A 22646-nucleotide genomic window follows, 5' to 3' on the forward strand; every position below is an offset into this window, starting at 1 on the left:
GATAACTTTGCATTTACCTCCATAGGTGTAGCTATCTCCTTGCACTCGGTCATGCCAAATGCCTTCAAGATCTCCCATGCATACTTTTTCTAAGAGATGAAGATCTTTCCTGGCTCTTGCCAGACTTCAATCCCTAAACAATAGTGCAGTAAGCCCAAGTCTGTCATTTTAAACTCAGAACTCAAAGCCTTTCGAGTTTGGTTGATCATATCTTCCTAGTCACCTGTAATAAGAAGGTCGTCCACATATAGGACAATCACCACAGACTTTTTACCATCCCTGTAAACATACAAGTTAGCATCTGAGGCACATTTTTTGAAGTTTAGGTTTAAAAAGAACTTATCTATCCGCTGGTACCATGCTCTGGGGGCTTGTTTGAGCCCATACAATGCCTTCTTCAGCTTACACACTTTGTTCTCAGAATGGGGGGCCTCAAACCTTGGTGGCTGAGCCACGTATACCTCCTCCTTGAGGTCACCATTTAAGAACGCTGACTTAACATCCATTTGGTACACTGGTTACTTCTTGTGGCCAGCCACTGTAAGTACCGTGCGAATAGTGGTCATTCTGGCAGTTGGGGCAAATGACTCTTGAAAATCAAACCCTTCAACTTGTGAAAATCCTTGGGCAACCAATCTAGCTTTGTATTTTTCTAAGGTACCATCAACCTTGTACTTTACCTTCCAGATCCACTTGGTGCCAATAACCTTCCGCTTTGCTGGTCGATCCACTAGCTCCCAAGTGTCATTCTTCATTATGCTGTCATACTCCGCTTGTATAGCAGCCTTCCATGATGGATCTGTAAGTGCTTCTTCTAAGTCAGTTGGCTCCTTTACTTCTCTCATAATCTCAACCATCAAGGCCATATTGACTATGTGAGTAGAAGCTCTCCTTTGCTCCTCTATTCTCTGAGACCTCCTTGGTCCGTCTGCCTTCTCCTCAACAGATGCAGGCATAGGATTATTGTAGTCATAGAGCTGCTTCACCGAGTGCGGCAATGGCTTTTCCGGTGGGGTGATGTCAGGTTGGTGAACTTTTTCCTCATCATCTGAAGATGATACTTCCTCCTCCTTAAGGATAGGGATAGCTCTCGGGACAGGTTCATAGTGGACTACTTCTTCACTTGATGATAAAGTGGAAGAACTTGCCTTCTTCTCCTTTACTGTATGCGGCTTCTCCTTGAACACCACATCACGGCTCGTGATGATCTTCTTTGCGTCTTGGTCATATAATTTGTAAGCCTTCTGCTCATCACTATAACCTAAGAAGATACATTTTCTGCTTTTTGGTTTTAACTTGTTTCTCTTCTCATCTGGAATATGTGCATAACATTCACATCCAAAAATTCTGAAATGCGAGACAGATGGTTTCTTACTAGTGTAAGCCTCATGAGGTGTTTTTCCCTTGAGAACCTTTGTGTAGCTCCAATTTAGAATGTAGACTGCAGTATTAATAGCTTCAGCCCAGAAATGGTTAGGCAATCCCTTGCCCTTTAGCATGCATCTTGCCATCTTCACAATGGTGCGATTCCTGCGTTCCACAACACCGTTCTGCTGAGGTGTGTGAGGCGTCGTCAATTGACGCTTGATCCCTTTGCTCTTGCAAAAGCCTTTAAACTTCTTTGAGTTGAACTCACCACCACCATCTGTTCTAAATTTCTTCACACTTTTTCCTGTTTCATTCTCAACAAGTTTTAGCCATTCTTTAAACTTACCAAAAGCTTGAGCCTTATCATGAAGGAAGTACACCCACATCTTTCTACTGTAGTCGTCGACAATCAACATAAAATAAGAAGATCCCCCCAAGGCCTGTGTAGGCATCTTACCACACAAGTCAGCATGCACCAACTCTAGAGGAGCCTGTGCTCTATTCTTGCTTTCTTGTGGAAATGCCTTTCTCTGTTGCTTGCCCATCATACAAGCTTCACATGGTTCCTTCAATTCAATTATTGTAGATAGGTGAGCAACCATACCTTGCTTTTGCATCTCCTTCAACATTGCAAATCCGATGTGTCCAAACCTTTCATGCCAAAGCTTACTTGTGCCCACTCCAGCAGTGGCTGTAAGAGCACTTAGCTCATACAAGTTGTTCCTTATTTCTCCTTGGCCAACAATTGTGCCAGCACTATCAAGAATTTCTGCACCTGTCTTCTTGAACCTCACTTCATGACCAAGATCAGTTATGGCAGCAACTGATAGCAGATTTCTCCTGATTTCGGGAACATACAATACATTTGAAAGCTTTTTGGCTTCACCATTTGCGGTAACAAAAGAAATAGTACCTGTACCCGCAACAGGGCATTTAGCATCATTTCCAACCGTCACAGTGATGGATTCTTGTAGAGGCTGCATAGAACTGTATAGACCTTTCTTGTTGGTCATGTGACGTGAGGCCCCACCATCCAACACCCATGAGTCAGTGGTAGATTCTTCTTGCGCCGAGGAGCACACTTCCTCAATGGTCACCATGAATAATTCCAACTCTGCTTCACCCGTATTGGCTGTCTCTTTTCCTTTACTTTTAAGGGTACCATTCTTTTCATCTGCCTTCTTGACACAACAATCTGCAATTGCATGTCCTTTCTTCTTGCAGTAGAAGCACTCTCCTTGAAACTTCTTCTTGCTGCCCTTCTTCTTTTTGTCACCATCATTTTTGGTGGAGGAACCACCTTTGCCTTTTGCATTGGCAGAGAATGCAACATCTCCATTGTTGCTTTCTTCTCGGGCTTTCAGCCTCAACTCCTCCTCCATTAATAATGCACAAAACTCCTCAAAAGTCAAAGCTTGAGGTCTCACCTGAGTATTAAGGGCAGTTACTAGTCCATCAAACTTTTGTGGATAAATCTGAAGACACCTCCGAGCTAGCTCTTCGCTAGTCTTTTGTATCCCAACGCCAGCCGTCTGGTTGCGCAGATTCTTAATCCGAGTGATGAATGCTTCAACTGTCTCTCCTTCAGCAAACTTCTCCGCTACTAGTTGATTCTCCAAGTTTTGAATCCTTGTTTGGTTTCGTGTTTCGTACTGACTCCTTAGTACATTCCAAGCCTCTGACGCTTTGGTTGTATGCTGAATCAAAGTCAAAACACTGTCAGAACAGCTTGTAACTAAGACACACAATGCATCTGCATTCCTTCGTTTCCAAGCTCGTAGAAGATCTGCATTCGGAGGAATCATTACACTAGGATTTGATGGGTCGGGGGTAGGCTGTGGTTCTGTGTCAGTCCCGAGCACAGTCTCCAGAAGCTCATAAGAATCAAGGATAGTTGTAATTTTGAACTTCCACAAGGTGTAGTTTGTACCATCTAACTTGCCTTCGCTGAAGGTTGGTGGACGAATCCTCAGTGTTTGAATAGCCGGTACAGCAGCACCACCTCCTGCACCGCTTCCTGATGTGCCCGAACCGCTTCCGGAAGTCGACATAGTTTCTCCTTGCTGTTGAAGCCTTTGCCTCTTGCACACTCTCCGATCTCTAGAGCCCCTTGGGCTCTGATACCATGTAAAATATTATACGGCGCAGCGAACAGAATCTGAGAAAGAGATAGAGAGTACACAACAGATAAGAGGAGAATCAGTAAATTCTTTAGCTCCAAACAACTAATACAAAGATGGCTCTGTCACCCATGCGCTTCCACTGTGTGAAGCTTAGATGGCGATCTAGACAAAAGATAGGTGAAGAGCTTAAGGCTAGCTGGAACAACAACTCTGACTGGGTGAAAGATGAATGATAGATGGTTATGAAGGGGTTTAGCTTTTATAGCCCGCGAAGGCTGTTAGGTCGGCCTGACTGACCTACCATATGAGCCTCCACTAGTCGGCCAGGGAATATTCCAGGGAATATTCCCTTTACCATCGGGCCAACAGTCACCTTTTTGCCATCCGGTCACATAGACCTCATCTGATATACAAGTCAGGACTCAACCAATGCCCGGGCTCACATTTGGCTTCTCCTCATAATGGGGGCCTTACAACTTTGAGCACCATGGATCATTGGTGGCACCTAATGAGGGTGGGGCATTGATCATATCTAACAGTTATGTAGGGAGAGACTTGAATGCATTGGGTTGGCAAGGTATTGTGGTTCTGGTGGCGCCATTACTAAACAGTTGGGTACCTCAATGGCATGGATGTGTCTCCTAAAACTTTGTTGGATTATATTTCCTCCCACATCTGAGATAGATTTATGTATTGTCAACCTTTGCATGTTTCTCTTGCAGTAAGAGGTGTTGATGATCAATTTCACTTCATACTTTTTCCTTTTGCTCACTTGAACAAGAGTCTTTCGATGACTTGGTACAGCCTATTGGATCCGTGCCATGGAAGGAATAGGGAAACTGTCCAAGCCAGTTGGGGCCTTCTGGTAGCATGCCACTATACCTAAGTGGGTGTGAAGGTTTGAAATTGGAGCATCAAGTGTAAGGAAAACCGGGCAGTGATCAGACAAGGTGGTGCCAATCAACTGCCCTACTTGGCCTCCTCAAGAGCACCCCCACTCTCCCACATAAAATGGGTCCAACCGTTCCAGGAGAGCTCCGCCCAGCCGCCTGTATCCCCAAGAGAAGTCCAACGACCTCTCCCTCCTGTGAAAAGGTGGGTCCCGCCATGCATCACATGCTCCTACTGCGAGGAGGAAGACTTCCCATGCCTCCTGCTCCTCCCCTACCATGCCATGGTAGTCTCTGCCTCTCCCCTGCTAGGCCTCTAAGGCTTCTAGGTTATTGAAGTCTCCTCCAACAATCCAAGAGCCCCCTCTGGAAGTCCTGCTACAATCTCCATCCAGAACCTGCGGCGTAACCTCCATAGGAGCATAGACATTGAGGACTCCAAGGCATGAGTCCCCTACGTCCAGTCTGATTCATAGGACCCTCCCTACCACAATCGTCTTGTGGTCTCGCACACTGGCGGTAAGCCTTGGGCCGATAGAGGTGCATATGCCTCCACTCCTGCCATGGGCACCGATGGAGTACTCGCAATAGGTGTGTGAGCTGCATGGAAGTACCTTCCCTACCCGATGGGCTTGGGCGGGGGTGAGCTTGTGCTCTTGAAGAAGTAAGATGTTGATCCGTCCGGCAAGGGCAGGCTGCAACTCCTGGTGAGCAATCAACTTCCTAGAACCACGTGTCCCACTATAGTGGAGGCTATTCATATTCCAGGATGCTAGGTGTAATCTCATAGGGAAGCCTGTGACTGACCGAACATGCATATGTTCAGTGTGGAAGCTGTTGATGAAGTAGAAGAGTTATGGGGTATGCAAATGCGCTTTGTTGCAGGTTTGGAAGGTGAACTCCATTCCCTCATGGTTGCTCTCGGGCGGACCATGGGGGTAAGAGATGCTCCAAGCGGTACTACTAGGGTGTCTATCAGCCAGATTGAGAGGCGTGACTTTTTACATTGGTAGAAGCGGGCGGCATGTGCAAGGGGCCACTTGATCACATCCATCGGTGAACTCCACTTTGGAGGGGCTCAAAAGATAATGCTCAGATGTGGGAGAGTTAATGTCCATCATACAACCTGGCCATTGCTGGGAAAAGACGGCTAGCCCTCCTCCCATCCACTGGGAGATGTGGTCTACAACGTGGTCCCTCACCTCCTCCTCTAAATGTGTCATCGTTCAGTCTCCTGAATGAGAGGTTTAAAAGAAGAAAGCATAGTTTGGTCCATCCAGTGGTGCTAGTAAATGGACCTTGCTACTCCTTGACTTGCGGACCACGAAGATCCCCACCTCCAGAGGTAGTGGAAACTCTCCCCGCTCCGCAACTCTCAAGTAGGACCACGGACCATTGCAGAAAAAATCTTGTGGGAGCAGCTGCGCCCATTTAGGGAAAGTGTGATGGGCGGCTGGGTCAGATGAGCTAGTGGTTGTGTGGGGAGGGGGGGGGGGACTAGGCTACTGGTGAGGAGAAGATATGGGCGTATGAGGCTCGTCACCCCCTGTGGGAAGGAGGGGGGGGAGGGGTGGGTTTTCACATGTACTGGGTGAGGATTAGGGGAAATGATCGGCGGGTGAGGTGGTGGGGAGGTGAGGAGGCTGTGGGATAGGGTCAGGGGGGGATCCATGAGGAGGGGGTGGGTGTGGGGGTTGTGGGATCTCGGGTGAGGTAGTGTGTGACGCCTCCATGGGTGGTGGAGGTGGAGATTTGTGATCCTGCTGGGTGGGACAAGCTAGGGGGTGTTGTGGAGTACTTTGCCGGAGGTCCATCGCTCACCCTCCTACTCTCTTCTACTGTGGCTATGTTTGAGGGGCTGACTGAGCCCCCCCTTTACCGTCTTCCTCTCTGTCGTCACTGGACCTGTGTAAAACCATCAGCATCCACCTATGGGTCTATCGGTGGAGCCACCTTGGCTCCAAAGCGTGTGCAATCTGTTGCCTGATGCCCAAAGTCATGGCATCGCAGGTACTGCCCAAGCTGCCTAGTCACAATAACCTGCTACTTGAAGGAGTGTTTGCCTGCCTCAATCTCCAGAAACTTAGGTATGTTCTTTGTATCTTTCACAACCACCCGTACCTTCGGGACTTCAGTGACTGTCGCTGCATCCATGAAGGAGGCAAGAAGAACTATGCCAAAGAGCCGTCCAAAGTCCTCCACTAATTGATGATACTCTACCGCTAGTCCGGGGAATAGTAGGGTGACCGGGTGTCTAAGAAACCTATTGTGGAGCGCGAATTCCTCCATTGTGAAGCCACTATACCAGGGAACTATATAGATGACTCCCTTTGTGGAGGCATAAGGTGAGCTATCCACCACTAGCCCACGGGCTGCGTCCATGGAGGTGAGTTGAATCATGAAGATCCCTTGACCCATGAGAACTGCCTCCACGATCTGCGCTGTGCCAATGTGTAGCGTGGAGTGAAGCTAATCCCCAAGCTGGGCCCTGGATGTAGTGTCCTATGACCTGACCAAAGATTGTTGTTGCTTTCAGTTCCAACTCTGTGGCATGGACGGCTAAGAGCTATTCCTCAGAGAGGACGATGTGCAAGGTGTTTGATTGGGGGGCACTCGCAGAATGCACTGGCGTTTGACAAGAGGTTTCCATTCGTGTCCTTGCTAAGGACCTACTGATCAAGTTGCCGTGCTACCAGGGGGGAATGTTGTTGCAGACGGAGGGAGCAGCTGGGGAAGGGGGGGAGGGGGAGTCAATTGCTTTGGCCTATTGCTATTTAGAGGTGCTGGTGGCGGAGCGTCGAAATGGCAAAGAGGAGGGGACTTTTGTCCCAGGTGGCGGCGGTTCACTGGATGCTGGCAGTAGTCATCGAGAGGGAGATCAAGGGGGCAGCTTGGAGACAAGGAGAGGTCTTGTGGAAGGGGGGCGGTGGTGAGGAGGGGCGGACGTGCAGGTTTTTGGCAGGGAGGGGGGTGCAGCACATCACGGCAGGGCAGGCAGGAGAGATGGGGGCAGTGTGGGGGCGCGATAGGACGGGGGACCGCAGGGTGAGGGGCCGGGGGCAGCGCAGGGGCCTGATGGAAGGGGGGGATTGCATGGCATGACGGGGAGGTGCAGCGCACCACGGGAGGGCAGGGCAGCAGAAACGGGGGGGTAGCGTGGGATGTGACGGCGTCAGCAGCAGCACGAGGGGAGGAGTCCAAGACACATCTGAACTTGGATCACTATAATAAGAAGTTTTCACGGAAAGAGATCCTACTTTTCACTTCTTGGCACCCTCTAGATGTGAACTCTCTACTGTTGAGGTTTTGGTCTCTTTTGGATTTGGGGCAGTCAAAGGTGAATGAGAGTGGTGCTGGAGATGGCACGTATTCTGTAGGTGATTAGCTGCTTGTGAGAATGCTTGGTCAATTGCTTCTTTTGTTTGGGAGTAGTGGGTTCTTCTTGTGATGTAGCTAAGGGGACAGAAGGAGCTGATGCCACTCAGGACTGTGCTATTGTCATTACCACTACCATAGGTAAATGTTTGGCTACATTTCTGCGACAGTGATGAGGTTAAATTAATCCTTCTTATTTTTTGGGAAATCTCTAGTATAATGATGGCACACATCAGGACATTACAAACAGGGGACAATCCTTTTGGTAAGGAGCATCTTTGAGAATGGCTCTATTTGTGACATGAGTTGCAGATTACTGGACAGTTGGGCGGGTACTGGAGAGCTGAAGGAAGAGGCTCATAGGCTGGAGTTGGAGCTGCAGCATAAGAGTTAGGGGCATAGTTTGATGGCCGTAAGAGGAGGGTTTGCTAGTATTGGGGGATCGTCATGGTTCATAAATGGCTTTGAACCTGCTAGAGGTGTGGCTGCTCCCCATGGGTCCGCATTGATAGGGCCCTGGAAGTAGTTGGAGGTAGAGGCACCAAAGCTAGGATTACTCAAATTTCTTCCCTTGTAGCTTCTAAAAGCCCTTCAGATAGTAGCAGTCTAGGTTTGTATGGTCAGCTTTTCAATAAAAATTGCAACACTTTCTATAAGGACAATTGCGGTGGGAACACCTACAAGAGGTTCACCACAGCTGAGGTGAAGTAGAAGTCTCCTTTCTTTGCTAAAATCTCTCCAGAGTGGCTGTAGAATCTAGTGTGTCCCAGATCTTTTGCTGAGTGGGTGCAAGCAAGAAAGAGGGCCAAGAAGGCGTCCACTCTACTAACTCCTCAGCTCACACAAAAGCTTCTTACATGGAACAAATGGTCTTCCAAATCCTCAAAGGAAGAACCTGTGGGAAGTTTGATAACTCCTTCCAAGGCTTTGTGTAGCAGCTCCCAATGAACAGGGAGTGAGGAGGTAGAGATACAGTATAGTATTCTACCTCCTGAGTTGCCTCCTGACACATTGCCACCCTGAGAACCATGGATGCATTGCTAATCATCTTCCGAGAGCGGCAAGGCTTAGAGGAGCTAAGGCGTGTCGGGGGATGGTGAAGGTGACTTGAACTTTGCAGAAAGAACCTTAGAGATGGTTCAATTGTGATTTTACAAGAGGGGAGTGGCTTAGCTCAGGTTTTACCTAAGTGGGTGGTTGGTATACAGAGAACAACTCTAGAGTGCTGGACCGTGCCAAGAAGATGGGCCCCTTGCAAGATCGCCCAGAATTTGACTTTTAGCGGTTTAGGGTGTGCCGGGTTCATGCTGAGTAATATGTACTCTTCCTTGCCATTGGAGTTGTGCTAGAGGTAGGCTACAGAAGGCCTAAGAGTAGGTGTAGAAAACACATTTTGGTGTGAGCAGAGTGTTTAAAGTTGCAGGGAATGAAGCTCCAGTGCAGCGAGGGAGTGAAGCTCTAGTTTAAAGAGTAACCAAGTACAAAGTGACAAGAGAGAAGCTAAAGCATATACTACTGCAAAGATAGATAAATTGAATTATATGCGACTGCAAAGATAACCAAGTAGTGAATAGGCATAGAGATAGATACAACCATGGCTAATACTAGTGACAAACAAACAATAGCAAAACCTTACCCCTGCCCAATCTACTCTTTGGCAATGCTCTTACTACTCACACGCTACAACTGCCGTTTAGGCATTTTTCTGTAAAGCTGGGGGAGTGGTCTGGTGGGCCCTTTGCTGTTTAAGAGTAACCACACCTGTAGGCCAAGTAACCCTATCTGGCCAGTATCTCTAAGAGCCCCACCACGAGCAGACAAAATCAACTCAATTAAGTGCATGGAGTTAATTTCACTGTCGTGTGGCTGCTGATCTTTGACTTTACTGCCCGTAATTCACTCTACTTGGATCAGTTAGCTAGGCGCCACCAAAAATTGTGATGCTTGAGAGAACTCCCTCAACTTGAGCTACATGGCCTTTCCAGATTTGTCTCTGTACTGATTCATTCTTTTTCTGAGTGTTCTTTCTCATCCACTTCAAGCTTTATTTCTCCTTCTCGTTTGTTATGAAGCTGCATTAATGGTGTTTTCTGACTTGGGCGGGAATGCAAGGCTTGGATCCTCAGAGTTTCATGTGCAAATTGAGGGACTTTTGCATGGCTCAGCCCTAAGTGAAGAGTAACATGCTGCTAAAGAGAACTGGCCATACTACTGGAGAACAGCCACACCTGCCAATGCATGGCTGCCATCTTTGGTGGAGAGTAACAACATGCTAAAGTAGGTGGGACCCTACTAAAGCCAAGGTACGAAGTACTTGTGTCCTCCACTACTGTTGAAGAGTAACCACACTTGCAGGCCAAGTAACCACATCTGGCCACCATCTCAAGTGTGGAGTAACATGCTGCTAAAGAAAGTAGTGAGCGGGGCTTACTACTGGAGAGTAGCCACACCTGCCAATGCATGGCTGCCATCTTTGGTGGAGAGTAACACCCTGCTAAAGCCTCAATCATGAACAATATTTCAAAAGTGCAGCCTTTGGGTGTCCCAAATGCCAGACAGGAGACTTCCATTGTGCAAGCTTGAAGAGAATTCCCATGCCAGGAACCGACCTATAACATATGAGGGGTGAAGGCCACTGTGAGGAAGGGAGTGGTAGGCAATAAGAAGAAGACGAAGGATTGGCATGGCGGCTTTGCACTGCTCAAAACAGCAGGTGAACGGAGTGTGAGGAAGGGGAAGGGCAAGCCAAGTGGAAGAGGAGGTGGACGGAGGTGGAGGGGGTTGTGATGCAGTGGCAGGTGGAATCACAAGCAGACAGAGAGAAAGGGGGCACAAGGGCAGGCAGTGCAAGTGGAGGATGTGTGTGTGTGAGTGTGGATGCAGGCAGGTAAGGTAGCGGCGAGGTGGAGTGACATGTGGCAGGCAAGTTTTGGTGTTGGGTGCTGATCAATGTTTGCTGACTGGCTATACAAAAGGTACATCTCCATGCTAGGGGAATTTCATAGTTTCTATAGATATTCAGAGGTACAGCAGCAAGGTGGAGTGATGTGTGGCAAGCAAGTTTTGGTGATGGGCCCTGACTTTTGTTGAATATGTGGGCAATAAGAGCCATGCCATGCCCAAGCATATCGACTTGTGAGAGTGCTGTGAGGACTTTAGTTCTGCACAGTCAAGGCAAGTCCAAGTCACAGAGAGAGAATGCAAACAGAAAGAGAGCACAAAAACAAAGAGAGAGAACTCATAAAGGAGGAGAGAGAGAAGGTCTTATGGACCAATCTCCAATTTACTACTGTGAACTCCAGCATTTTAATGGAGTACCCTCATTTTCAGAGGGTACTCCATTGACTCTCAAAGTGCTGACACACTGGTTGCAGTAGTTATAAACTGTACTGGCCCCACATGCTGTAACCTCTAGTCCATGGACTTGTGCAAGTAAAATTTACCTGCACGTGGCCTAGCTTAAATCTTCTACAAAAGGTATTCTTCCCCACTAAGGAACATCATGATTGGAACGTCATGATTTCTACAGGTATTCAGAGCTACAGAAACGCATCTGCTAAATGATTAAGCTTTTTGTTCCAAAGAAAAGAATCACTCTATTAATAAATCTGCTCAAGTGTCTGAGGAATAGTACAAAATTATCCATGCAAGGGGCTTCCAAAAAACAAATAGACAACAAGATGGGAAGCCTAGTATAAGGGTTGAATGAACCAGACCATGTGTGACTCGAAATGAAAGAAAGTGCCAAAAAACAGATATACAACAAGATGGGAAGCCTAGTATAAGGCTTGAATGAACCAGACCAGGTGTGACTCAAAATGAAAGAAAGTGCCAAAATCTGAAATCCTGAGAAAAGCATCTCTCCTCCTCCTCAGTCTCTGAGCTACTTTGCAATCTCCCTCATCTACCCGAGAGTTTGGAAAATCTGTCCAAAAGAGTGTTTACAGCAGATATATCTAGCAGATCTCTACCATGACTGCATTTAGCAGTCCAAATAAACCAAGCAATGAAACTGGCCATCAGCTTCCATCTGAGATATTGCACCTCACTCCACTCTAACTGTGGAAAGTCTCGTGTGGCTATACTACTTTTTTTTTTTTTGTTTTTTGAGCTGGGTGCCTAATCCGACTCAAAGGCAGAACCCTGTACCACTAGCTTATGATCCAAAGCATACCAAAGCTCATAACCACAATCTGGGCCTTTGTTCATGACCCAAGCTACAATCCCCCATGTCAATATCATATCCTCTAATATGCCATGAAAATGATGTTGAGATCTCTCCTCCAAACCTACTGGGCCTAGGACAATTGCATAGCCCATGTCATTTCCTTCTCGTCTACCTCTCTACATCTAACACAAGTGACATGGTAAGGTTGTGCTCCCCCGAGGCATGGATCCAAGGGGTCTCCGCACTTTACAGTTCTTCTACCAGTAGGGTCCTCATAGGTGGCAGGCGAGGGGAGGAGTTTTGGCTAGAGAGATCGGTTTGGTAGGGCTGCCCTCTGGCCCCGTATCTTTTCCTACTCTTTGTAGGGGTACTGTCGCACTTCCTCATGTCACGTGCGAGTGGGTTACGTGGCCTCCGAGTTCCAATGAGAGAGGAGATGGAGCTGTTAGACTCAGGTTATGCAAATGATACAACAATCTACATAGAGGAGGATGAGCTGATGTTGGAAAGAGTGAGACTAGCTCTCGAGGTGTTTTGCACTACAACGGGAGCGAAAATCAACTGGCGAAACTTGGTTGGTTTTGTGATGGACCTGGATCTAGCACGGAGTGGGGCGTCCACTTGGGATTTAGATGGGTGTGCAAAGGCCAGACCGTCCATTACCCAGGGTTCTAGGTGGGACTCGACATCACTCCTGCCCAGCAGTTTCTTCCAGTCCTCGACTCTATTCGGAGGAAGTTGACCTACTGGAGTATAGCTCGTCTTTCCCTAGCAAGCCGAGCCCTGGTGGTTAACCAGGTCTTCCTAGCAACGGCTTGGTACATTGCCTCGTGTTGGTGCTTTTCTTCATCCTATGTAGTTCAGCTTCGCGGCCTAGTGCAGAATTTTCTCTGGGCCGGGTTAGACGGTTCCAGGGACTCCCGGGTCAAGGTGGCGTGGGCGACCATCATCCGGCATCGGTCAGAGCGAGGGCTTGGGATCATAGACCTAGAGTATTAGAGTTTGGCCCTTTTGGGCAAGCTAGTAGTCTGCGGTCTCACACTAGGAGAGCAGACATGGAAGGTCCTATTGCAGAAGGGTCTCCAAGAGTGTAGACCGAGGCTTGGTGGTGATTGGAGGACGTCCTTGAGATGGATCTTCACGATGGCCCAGATCATGCCCCCCAAATCTTCCTTCCTATGCAGCTTACTTCCTGTGTGGCAGGGCTTCTATAAGGCCCTAATTCAGAGCCCCCTAATATTCCAGGAGGAGATAGACCACCAATTCGTGATCTAGAACCCCTAGGTTAGAGATCGGGATGGGATATAGATTGGCGAGTGCCCCCACATCCAATGGGTTGGTTGGGAGGTTGGCCTGGCTCGTACCATGAGGACATGGCAAGAGGTGTACAGGATGGTGGACCAGGAGGTGTTGCAGCGGGCATCAGGTTGCCAGAGAGGAGTTGAGTTGAGGAGAAGGGAGATTAACGCAGCAATACCTCAAGAGTGGCTTAACCACCTAATACAAGAGCCAGTAGAGCCCAGTGAGGTATGGGCCACTAGGTTTTCACCAACAGGCATCCCCCTGCAGATGGCAGGTAGAGTGGGCGGCGTCCCACATGGGACTTTCTTCACCATGCAGGAGGGGGGGCGTCTGATCCTTGACAGAGGGCAACAGGATGAGGGGTTATGTGTCCTTTCGTGGAGGAGGATTCGGATGGTTGGCCTTCAAGGGAAGACATGGCGTCTGGACCCTTATGTGTCTGGGAGGAGCTCTGGGAGTGGCGCCTCTGGATTTGGGAGGGCATGCCACTTGATGAGCTGGAGTGGGATCTTGGAGAGTGGCTATGGCCAGCCAGTGCGGTCGCCAAGAAGTCACTAAGGTTCATGGAGTACACAGCCAGGATTGGCAGACATGTATTGATGCAGGAGGACATGGACTAGAGGCCTTCATGTAGCAGGTACTGGGCGGAGCACAACATCACAAATGCTTTCTGGCGGATCTTCTAGTGCCGCCCATGGGACAACTGGAGGCCAAGGAGGGTTTCATACTTCTTATGGCTGTTGGCACATGGAGGCCTGGCGATGGGGAAATGGTTAGCCCAGATGCAGAAGGATGGAGGTTGTAAACGTTGCACACAACAGCTTCTGGAAACTCCAAAGCACTGCCTTTGGTCGTATGAGGCAGCGTAGCTCGTGTGGAGAGGAACATGCCACATTCTCCGTTGTATAGCACCCAGCCTGGGATGTATCTCATGGGGAGCTTTTGGTTGACAGGCCGTCACCTTTTGTATGAGGCTGGGATGCGGGACACGATCTTCATCATTGAGGATGGGTCTTGCGCAATGGTCGGTTTGGAGGCTCTACTCATCCGCTAGGTGTACTAGAGCCCACAGCAGACTCCTCTGAGGTGTGGGAGATCATAGGGAGTGTCAGGAGGTTTTTGGCGGGGAGAGACTTTCAGTATAGGCGACTTTGGCAGAGCTTTGGTCCTCCATCATCCACTCCCTCCGCGACCGATGGGACCAGGTGCAAGGCGAGTCTCGAGCTCGTTTGGAGCTCCGTTTTCATTTCATGCGGACTTCGGGCAGCCAGGACCTGTTCTTCATGATGCAGGCAGGCAGCCCCAAATGGCGATACCCCCCGCCCCCCAATGGCTTCTTGCCCCCATCCCCCCTAGACCGCCTTGAGAGGCTTGTACACATGATTTATTTATGACCTTGCACCAGCTCCAGCTAGTCTGTCGAGCATGAGCATCCCGTTGTAATCAGCCTTTTCAAGTTATATAATTGGCCAAATTTTATTTGCAAAAAAAAAAACACAATTGACTGGTGGGCACTCACCATAACTGAGCCGTGCTAAATGCTAAGCTCCTGTGCCTTAATCACCACAGAATGAGTGAAATCTTCCTGGGTCTAAATCTATAATTTAATCTCCTCCAGAAGTCAGCTAGAAAAACCATCAAGATTCGCAGTCCAATCTAATGCTGAGTACCAACTGGCACTGCTTTGATCCTGCTTATCTGGATCCTCATCTCCAATTTGGTGTTGTATTCGAAAAAGGGACATCCTTGGGTTTCTCCACAAAGGAATCTCTCCAAACATGCTCCCATGAGTTGCACTATGATCTTTCGAGAGGCCTACACTCTGATAAGGCAAGAACCATTTAGCTCCATATTTCAACTATTACCTTGCCCTTCTCATTCAATATCATGTTTGCAAGAAATCAAGCTGAAATGTGGTCTAGATGCTGCACATGCATGATGATGGGATCTTTGTAATTCTATATGAGGATGTAGAGAGTACCTGTACGGGCATTCAAAAGGGCCCTCTGGAGTCTATATCCTCCAACTCTGGATGTATCTAGGAGGAGCAACATACTGTTACGTATAGTCTGCTCCTATCTGGTGGTTGTCACATTTAATCTGCTGAAAATATGTCATCATTATGCCATACTACTGTGTGGAAGCATCTTAAAGTAAGTCCTTGAACAAGTGAAAGTAGTTTTAAGGGTAAGAGTGGTGTTCTGCCATTTAGGCATTTCGTATGAGAGAGAGAAATAGCAGGAGCCAATTGTCCAAGGTGCACAACAGATACACCTCATTAGCTGGCATTGTCCCTGCTCTCTTGCTCTTTTGATAGATGATTGAATCGGTTATGAGCCTATTTTCTACTACTATGGATTATGGACTGTGCAAAAACCAGAAATCATGTGCCTTTGGGTGATTTTCTATCTCCTTCAAGCGATCCTTACAGCAAGTAGTCTATATTTGCTTCTACCTACAAGACTTTGATGCATGTAAGGAAGTACTCTTTTGCTTCTATCTACAAGACTTTGATGACAGCCAGTTTTTTTATCTCCACTTGTATCTCCACACTGCTTCCATAATCCATTGGGTATGCCTTCTCCTTCGGTTCCCCTCCCTTTTTTACATGTACATCCATATAAATAAAGCAGTTGTTTCACCAAAAAAGAGAGGAAATTGCCTCAAGATGTTCATTGTGTTGTTCAAGTAACATCCACACGTGCGCCACACATAATTAAAATAAATTAATCAGGCTCAAACTTCCATGGCTTTGTTTCTACTCACTATATTCCAATTTGGGGATAAAGTATATTTCACATTGTACAAAGCTAGTGTAACAGAATCTCCTTGTTATTCTCAAAGAGTACTACATAATTACATCTGCACAGTTCTGTTTCAAAGCTTTATGTTCATTGGTTTGTAGGCTTCGAGATTATGCTATAGATATCATGAATGGATGGGCAATACTGCTATCCTGCGGAGTAGCAGCTGGTTTATTATTTTCGCTTATTTGGATCGGAGCACTTCGTAACTATGCAAAGGCAGTTATTTGGATCTCTATATTACTCGTAAATGTTGTTTCACTTGCCTATGCTCTATTTTGTTATTTTAAAGCAGGTAAAATTTCATAAAAATAGATGTGATGTATCAATGTTCATATGAAGTCTATTTCATATGAAAATGATTCTTCATACTAAGAATATCAAAGTCACCTTAAGTGACTTGGTCTCTAAAAGTTAAAGTAAAAATAACTTAACAAAAGCTTGTCCTTGTGCTGTATACATAAGTGATGTGCAAGTCAAAAAACTTGCACTATGTTGTACACATAAGTGGTGTACATGTTTGCTCTCCAATCATTGTCTTCAGTATGCCCTTGAATTGCCATCAAAATATGTGGAGTAATTGGAGAAGTGCTCAAGAAGGTCGGGGAGAAAACTGGAGGGAATCCTTGAAGAAGGTTTAGGGAGAAGTTTTGTTTTGTCAAGAAAGTTTGAGAGAAGTTCCAAGGTGGAAATCTAGAAAAGAAAGGGGTCCATGGTTTGAGGCCTGATATTTGGGGTCCAAGGTCCAAGATCCAAGATCCAAGGTCAATTATTCTAGCTATGGTGCACCGTCTTACCACTTTTATCCATCATGTGGAGCTGGCCTAGTTCATCATACGTGCCATCCTCCAAGACTTGCTGACCCTAGCTGTGATGATGACACAACTTTCTTAGGAGATGGATACCCTCATGCCAACCTTTTTGACCATTAGCAGTAGAATGGGGCTTGTGGTTAGAAGTTGATTGAGTTCCAACAGCTATTACTCCAGAGGTATGCCTAGGTAGTTGATCTACAACAACACTACCTCTCAAACCATGACTCGAGGACTTACACCCTGGAGGTAGACCATGCTTGAGATCAGGCCCTATTCCAGCAAGCCCATGACTTCTTCATGCCCTTGAGGATAGTTTTCAATGATGGTCACCAAGGAGGGCGAACTGTCTAATGGTCTGGACCTACTGGACTTTGGACCCAGGACCCAAGACTTTGACTAGTCCAAATTTTTTGATGGCCTTTGGGTCCGTACAAAGATTTTTCCTCACATATGTCAATCTCTCTCTAGAGAAGGAAAAGATGTAATGAGATTTTTTGTATTGCCCTCTTTGCTATAAAAAGGGTAGCTCTCTTATAACAAGGATCATTGAAAGTAATAGAACTATATGGATGTCTCTCTATTGTCTACTTCTACTCTTTGTTCCCTCTCCAATCCACCTCACTCCACAATCGCACTTCATACTGCACTCCACTCATCCCACCTCACTTGGCACCACTACAATCCACTTCCTCACTCCACACTCTCACCTCCCCGCTCCCAATCTCTTCACCTCTCTCTTCTATGTCACCTGTCACACACCCTAGCACTCTCTTCTCTCTCCTCTCTCTTTATTCTCTCTTCACCACTCTCTAGCACTCTCTCATCCTTGTTCTTCCCTCTCTCCTCTCCTCTCTGTTCCCTCTTCAACTCTCTGTAGCACTCCTCTTTGCATTCGCTTCCCCCTTTCTCTCTTTTCACCTACTACCTCTTAAAACCTCAAACCCTATTTTCCCTGATGTACTACAACCAACAAGTCAAATTCAAGCAACAACAAAGCCATTGACCGATGTGTCTCATGGAACAAGAATTATTTACGAGGTATACAAGTGTTTGATGGTCTACAAAAAATGTGAAGGGAGTGGCAAGGAGACTGTCTAAACTTTTAATAGCGTAAACCATTGCTAGTCCTTCTCCTCCTGTAGTCAAGTAATTTATCTCAACCTTAATGAGTGTCGATTAGCGAAACTTACCAAGAAATCTATATTATGTTCAGTGGGTTGGCACAATACAGCTCCAATTACAATCTTAGAAGTGTCAATATGCACATGGAATGTGATTGTCTAGTTCCGGGCTCCAACCACACCTAACTAGGTATGTGGTGCTTCCCAAATAGAAGCTCGTGGTGTTAGACACTATATCTTGAGCTAGTAGCTGCTAGTAGCCTTTCTTGAGCAAAAACTCACGATGTTGTATACTATACCCTAAGCTGGTAGTTGTCAGCATCCCCCTTGACCTAACTAGACCTAGCTAGGTCTTTGGTGCCTCTTGAGCAGAAGTTCATGCTCTTTAGAACATAACATAACGATGGTTCGATTGGGAACCACATGTAAGGGGGCTGTGGATGTGGATGCATTTAACAACAAAGATGATGGAACCACTGGAAGAGCAGCTGCTGGTAAAGAGGCTGATACTGAAGGAGAGCTAACTGTGGCAAGGGTTGGTAAAGGCATTGGTAGCATTGGAGGATCCATAGTTAATTTAGAGGGGGAGAGGGAAAATGAGGGGCGTTGAAGAAGTAGCTCCTGAACTAGAGGAATGAAAGAGGGGAAGTGATATGGGTGATGAGGTAATTGGTGGTATGAAGGGGGAAGGTGGAGAGGAGGGAGATTGTGCTGAAAGAATAGGTGAAGAAGTAGGAGATGGAGGTATGAAAGATATGATACGATATAGTACAATAAAATATGGTGGTAACTAAATGGTACCTTAAGTTTTTATAATGTACGGTATGATATTTGTACCAAAAAGATTAACTTTTTTAAACTACAAATGATGAAACACAGGTTTAAAGTCAAAATAGGAATGCCATTAGCATGTATAAGATGAATATGTGAGGTTACAAGCCAAAAACTCTATGGCATATGCTAACAGCTACATATGCAACAAGAACTACAACACGAGTGGATGCAAAAAGGAGAAGCGGAGTTTCAATGGAGAGGGAGGCCTACAACAAGGTATCCCTATCATCATCATCATCATCATCATTACCATTTGCATTAGAGTGCTTATCAAGAGAGTCTGAAGACGACTCCTTGGAGGCGGATAGTGAGCCAATCTCATCACTATCATCATCACCATCAGTACCATTTGCATTAAAGTGCTTTTCAAGATATTTTGGATGACTCCTTCAAGATGGATGGCGAGACATTATCATGCTCATCCTCATTGATGAGGTTACCATCATCATCAAATGATGACTCCCTAGACAATGGCTCTCTGAGCAATGGATCCTAGGCCCAAAGTCAACATGCTAGATGTAGCAGTCAAACGTGCCCTGTTTTTTCGTATGGATTTGTATGGTATTGGTATTATATGTATCATATGGTACAATCAGGTCTGTATGAAACAACTATGTAGAGACCGAGGAGGAGGGGGGCAAGGACAGAATGATGATGGACTTGGTGGGGAGGGAAGAAGTGTGATGTTATGAATGTTTATGTTTTGTGACTCTTTGTGCATCATTGAGGACTTTGGGATGGAATTCCTTTTTCTTTGTTTTGAAGGAAGAGGCTGTGGATAGCGGAGGGGATAAAGAATAGAGGCACTAAATTAAATAAGTGAGGAAGCAAGTAGAAGAAAAGGTTACTCTACAAGAGTTCTTGTAAATATGGCAAGTCCTTGCCCAAGCAAGGAAACAAGCCCAAGGGTTATCTATGGCTTTGGTCAAGTGAAAGAGGGCCCCATGTGCTTGGGTGGCTCTAAAAGGTGTGGGTGGAGACAGAGATAGTCAAAGATAGAGATAATAATGAAAAAAATAAAGATATGGTGGAAAGGGACATTCCATAAGGTGAGTTTCATGATGAACAAAGAGGAGAAGATCTACAGGATCACCGCTTTCCCTTTTGCATCCACTAATTTGGCAGCCTAAAATCTTTGCATTTCAATATGAACCATATCCACAAGATCTGCCCTCTGCAATCCAGCATTCAATGCATGAGGGGGAAACTGATATTTCTGAGCACGGAATGCATCTTGGGAGGGCAACAACCTAGCATGAGCAACAAACCTCAAAGTATAATCTATAGCACCTTTGCCAACCACTCCAGTTGTAGGTACCTGAGAAGATTGTGGTTGAGATTTTGAGTACAACCCTTTACCCTTGCGTTGAAAAGTTTGTGTGATATTGTCATAAGCTGAATGTGCAGGAACTGAGTGAGCTTCCTGTCAGGCATGTCGTTTGACCATAGAAACCCAAGGAGCATCCTTAGGCTCCTATTCCTAACACACAAAACGTGACTCAGCAGCCGTCTTGAAGGGAACTAGTATTAGCATTTCTGTGTTGCCTTAGAGGTGTGGGGGAGGAGTGGAGTGTTGTGGCATAGCTTTGGGTTTACACTTCTGGTGGATATCCACCTCAGCATCCAAACCATGCTACAAACCCTTTGGAGCACGATCACATTCAAAGATGAAATGGCCCAATTGGGCACATTTGAAACAATGTCTTGCAAATGTTCCTCATTTTAGCTCAAAGACCAACTTATGCAATCCTCCTGCCTCAACGTGAATTTGGTTTGGCCGAGGTTTGCTAGTATCCCAAAGCATGCAAGCTCTATTTCTATTTTGGTTGGCCAAACGGGGCTCCACTGAGACTTGACCTAGAGATCTCAATACAAGAGGAAGAAGCTGCCAAAGGTGAGAAAGGAAATTAACCACATCCACCCAAATCGGTCTTGCCTGCCTAAGGATATCCTAAAATTCCTCTCACTTTATGTATGACACTCAGTCTGTAGAAATGGTTAGACAATATGTATACCTTGGGGTCACTTTCAAAGGGCCACAGTTTCATGGAAGGAGACTTCAGAGGCTAGGCTTGCAAAGGCATATGTAGCTTTGGGCACTCTAGAGCGACAGTGTGCACACATGCAATTTCAGGAGCCCCCTACCAAATTGTGGCTCTTTGACACTTTAGTTATGCCCACACTACTCTATGGAGTAGCCATTTGGAAGCCAAGCCTTTATCATACTAGATGTGTGCCTCTCATGGATTGTAACAAACCTAAAACACAACATTATAATGGCTGGGAACATATGGAGAGACCGCTGATCATGATGATAGCACGTATGATAAGAGCGAAAGCCTTAGTACCACAAGAGATCATCTGAGCAAAGTTGGGTGTAGGACCCATCGTAGTGGAGGCACTATTCCAGGCAATCACCTTCCTCTAGAGGATATGGTAGCTCGCTAAAGACCGATACCCTAGGCTAGCGACTCCAAGACAACTTGTAGTAGAGGGAGATAGACAATGTTGGTATGCACATCTGAACTTGCATGGCATGAATATAGACAGATTGCCATCGTTTGACTATAGCCTTGATTGTCCCACTTTGAGTCTCAGCCGTTCAAAGTTGAATAGAGTGACTAGAGTAGATATCACTAAAGTGGAGACAAAGAGGACTTGGTCCAAGTCCCCCTTTCCCATTAGGCACGAAGATAGCACAATATCAATGTCACTTCTTGTAGCTTTCCCATGATGGTTTCATAGTGAGGCCAAGATATATGGATACTCAACTTTCTCACGGGCCTCGAGTTGCTATTGGATTGATCCGCACCTCATCACATGAGCTGATGATTGAAATAGGTTGATGGAGCCATGTTGCAGCAAATGAGAGGATGTGCCAACTTTGTGGATGGGAGGTAGAGATGGAGGAACACTGCATTTGTAGATGCACTGTATACTATGATATCCGAGGCCACTACCATTGCCTCTTTAAGGAGGGCTTTGGACCACTGAGATGGGTGATGGACTATGAGGACCAAAGATGTCTGGGCCTTTTCTTATTGGAGCTCCAACGGCACACAGGAGCATTATTACGGGATTAGAGGCAACCCTAGCCACATCCACCTCACTAGGGAGCAGTTACTGACTTTATCAGTATAGTTGATCCCCCTGTCATTGCCACCTTAGACACTAGATCTCCTGCTGACAGGTGCCATTGAGGGACACCATCAAGTGGCATCATAGTAGATAGAGCTACAACATTATGCAGAGCACGACACCATAGGATACCTGCTCGGCAATGTAGGCAAGCTCATATGTGACACATTCACCTCACGATTGCTCGTTATAGACGAAGATTACCACGATGACTTAGTCGTAGGTAGCTTGCAAAGTCCTTGCGGATTCCATACACTGAGAGGGAGATACTCTATACTCTTTTTAGTTTTTCTGTTTTCCATATTTTTCATTTTCCATTTCAATTTATCATGTAGACCTAGACATAATTCTGTTTCTTCTCTGATGAGAGATGATGATACCAGTTGTATTAGTTATGGTCTCATAGGCCATTCTCGCCTTCTGGAGATGTTAATAGATCTTTCTTTCTTCTCCCGCCCCCCCACGTGTGTCCAAATCTAAAGAGAAGGCAGGCTGCTTGCCATTAGACTGAGGAGGTTGAGCGATCCTTGACTAAGTAGAGATAGGAGTCATGCTTTGGTCTTGTTCTTTATCCAGGGGCTAATCCACAAAAGTGTTCTTTCAGGCTGGACATCCGGTCATGAAATGACCCAGTTGACCACAGGAAAAATAGTGACCAGCAAAAGTAACCCACTTAAGCTGGAACCAAAGAGGCTGCCTGCCCGTGCA

General features: G+C 46.4%; 1 protein-coding gene across 5 annotated transcripts in view; it reads left to right on the forward strand.

Annotated features, from left to right (window-relative positions):
• LOC148017229 (choline transporter protein 1-like) overlaps positions 1-22646 on the forward strand; it is a 172146-nt gene that overhangs the window by 102825 nt on the left and 46675 nt on the right. For all 5 annotated transcript variants that reach the window (XM_087663203.1, XM_087663205.1, XM_087663206.1 and 2 more), the window contains one exon: positions 16132-16325. In XM_087663203.1, the coding sequence (XP_087519329.1) occupies positions 16132-16325 (194 nt within the window). The remainder of the gene's footprint in view (positions 1-16131; positions 16326-22646) is intronic.

The sequence above is a fragment of the Lygodium microphyllum genome, chromosome 22 (assembly GCF_053477565.2).
Source record: "Lygodium microphyllum isolate KBCC chromosome 22, Lygodium_microphyllum_v1.1.10, whole genome shotgun sequence".
Classification (NCBI taxonomy): Eukaryota; Viridiplantae; Streptophyta; class Polypodiopsida; order Schizaeales; family Lygodiaceae; genus Lygodium; species Lygodium microphyllum.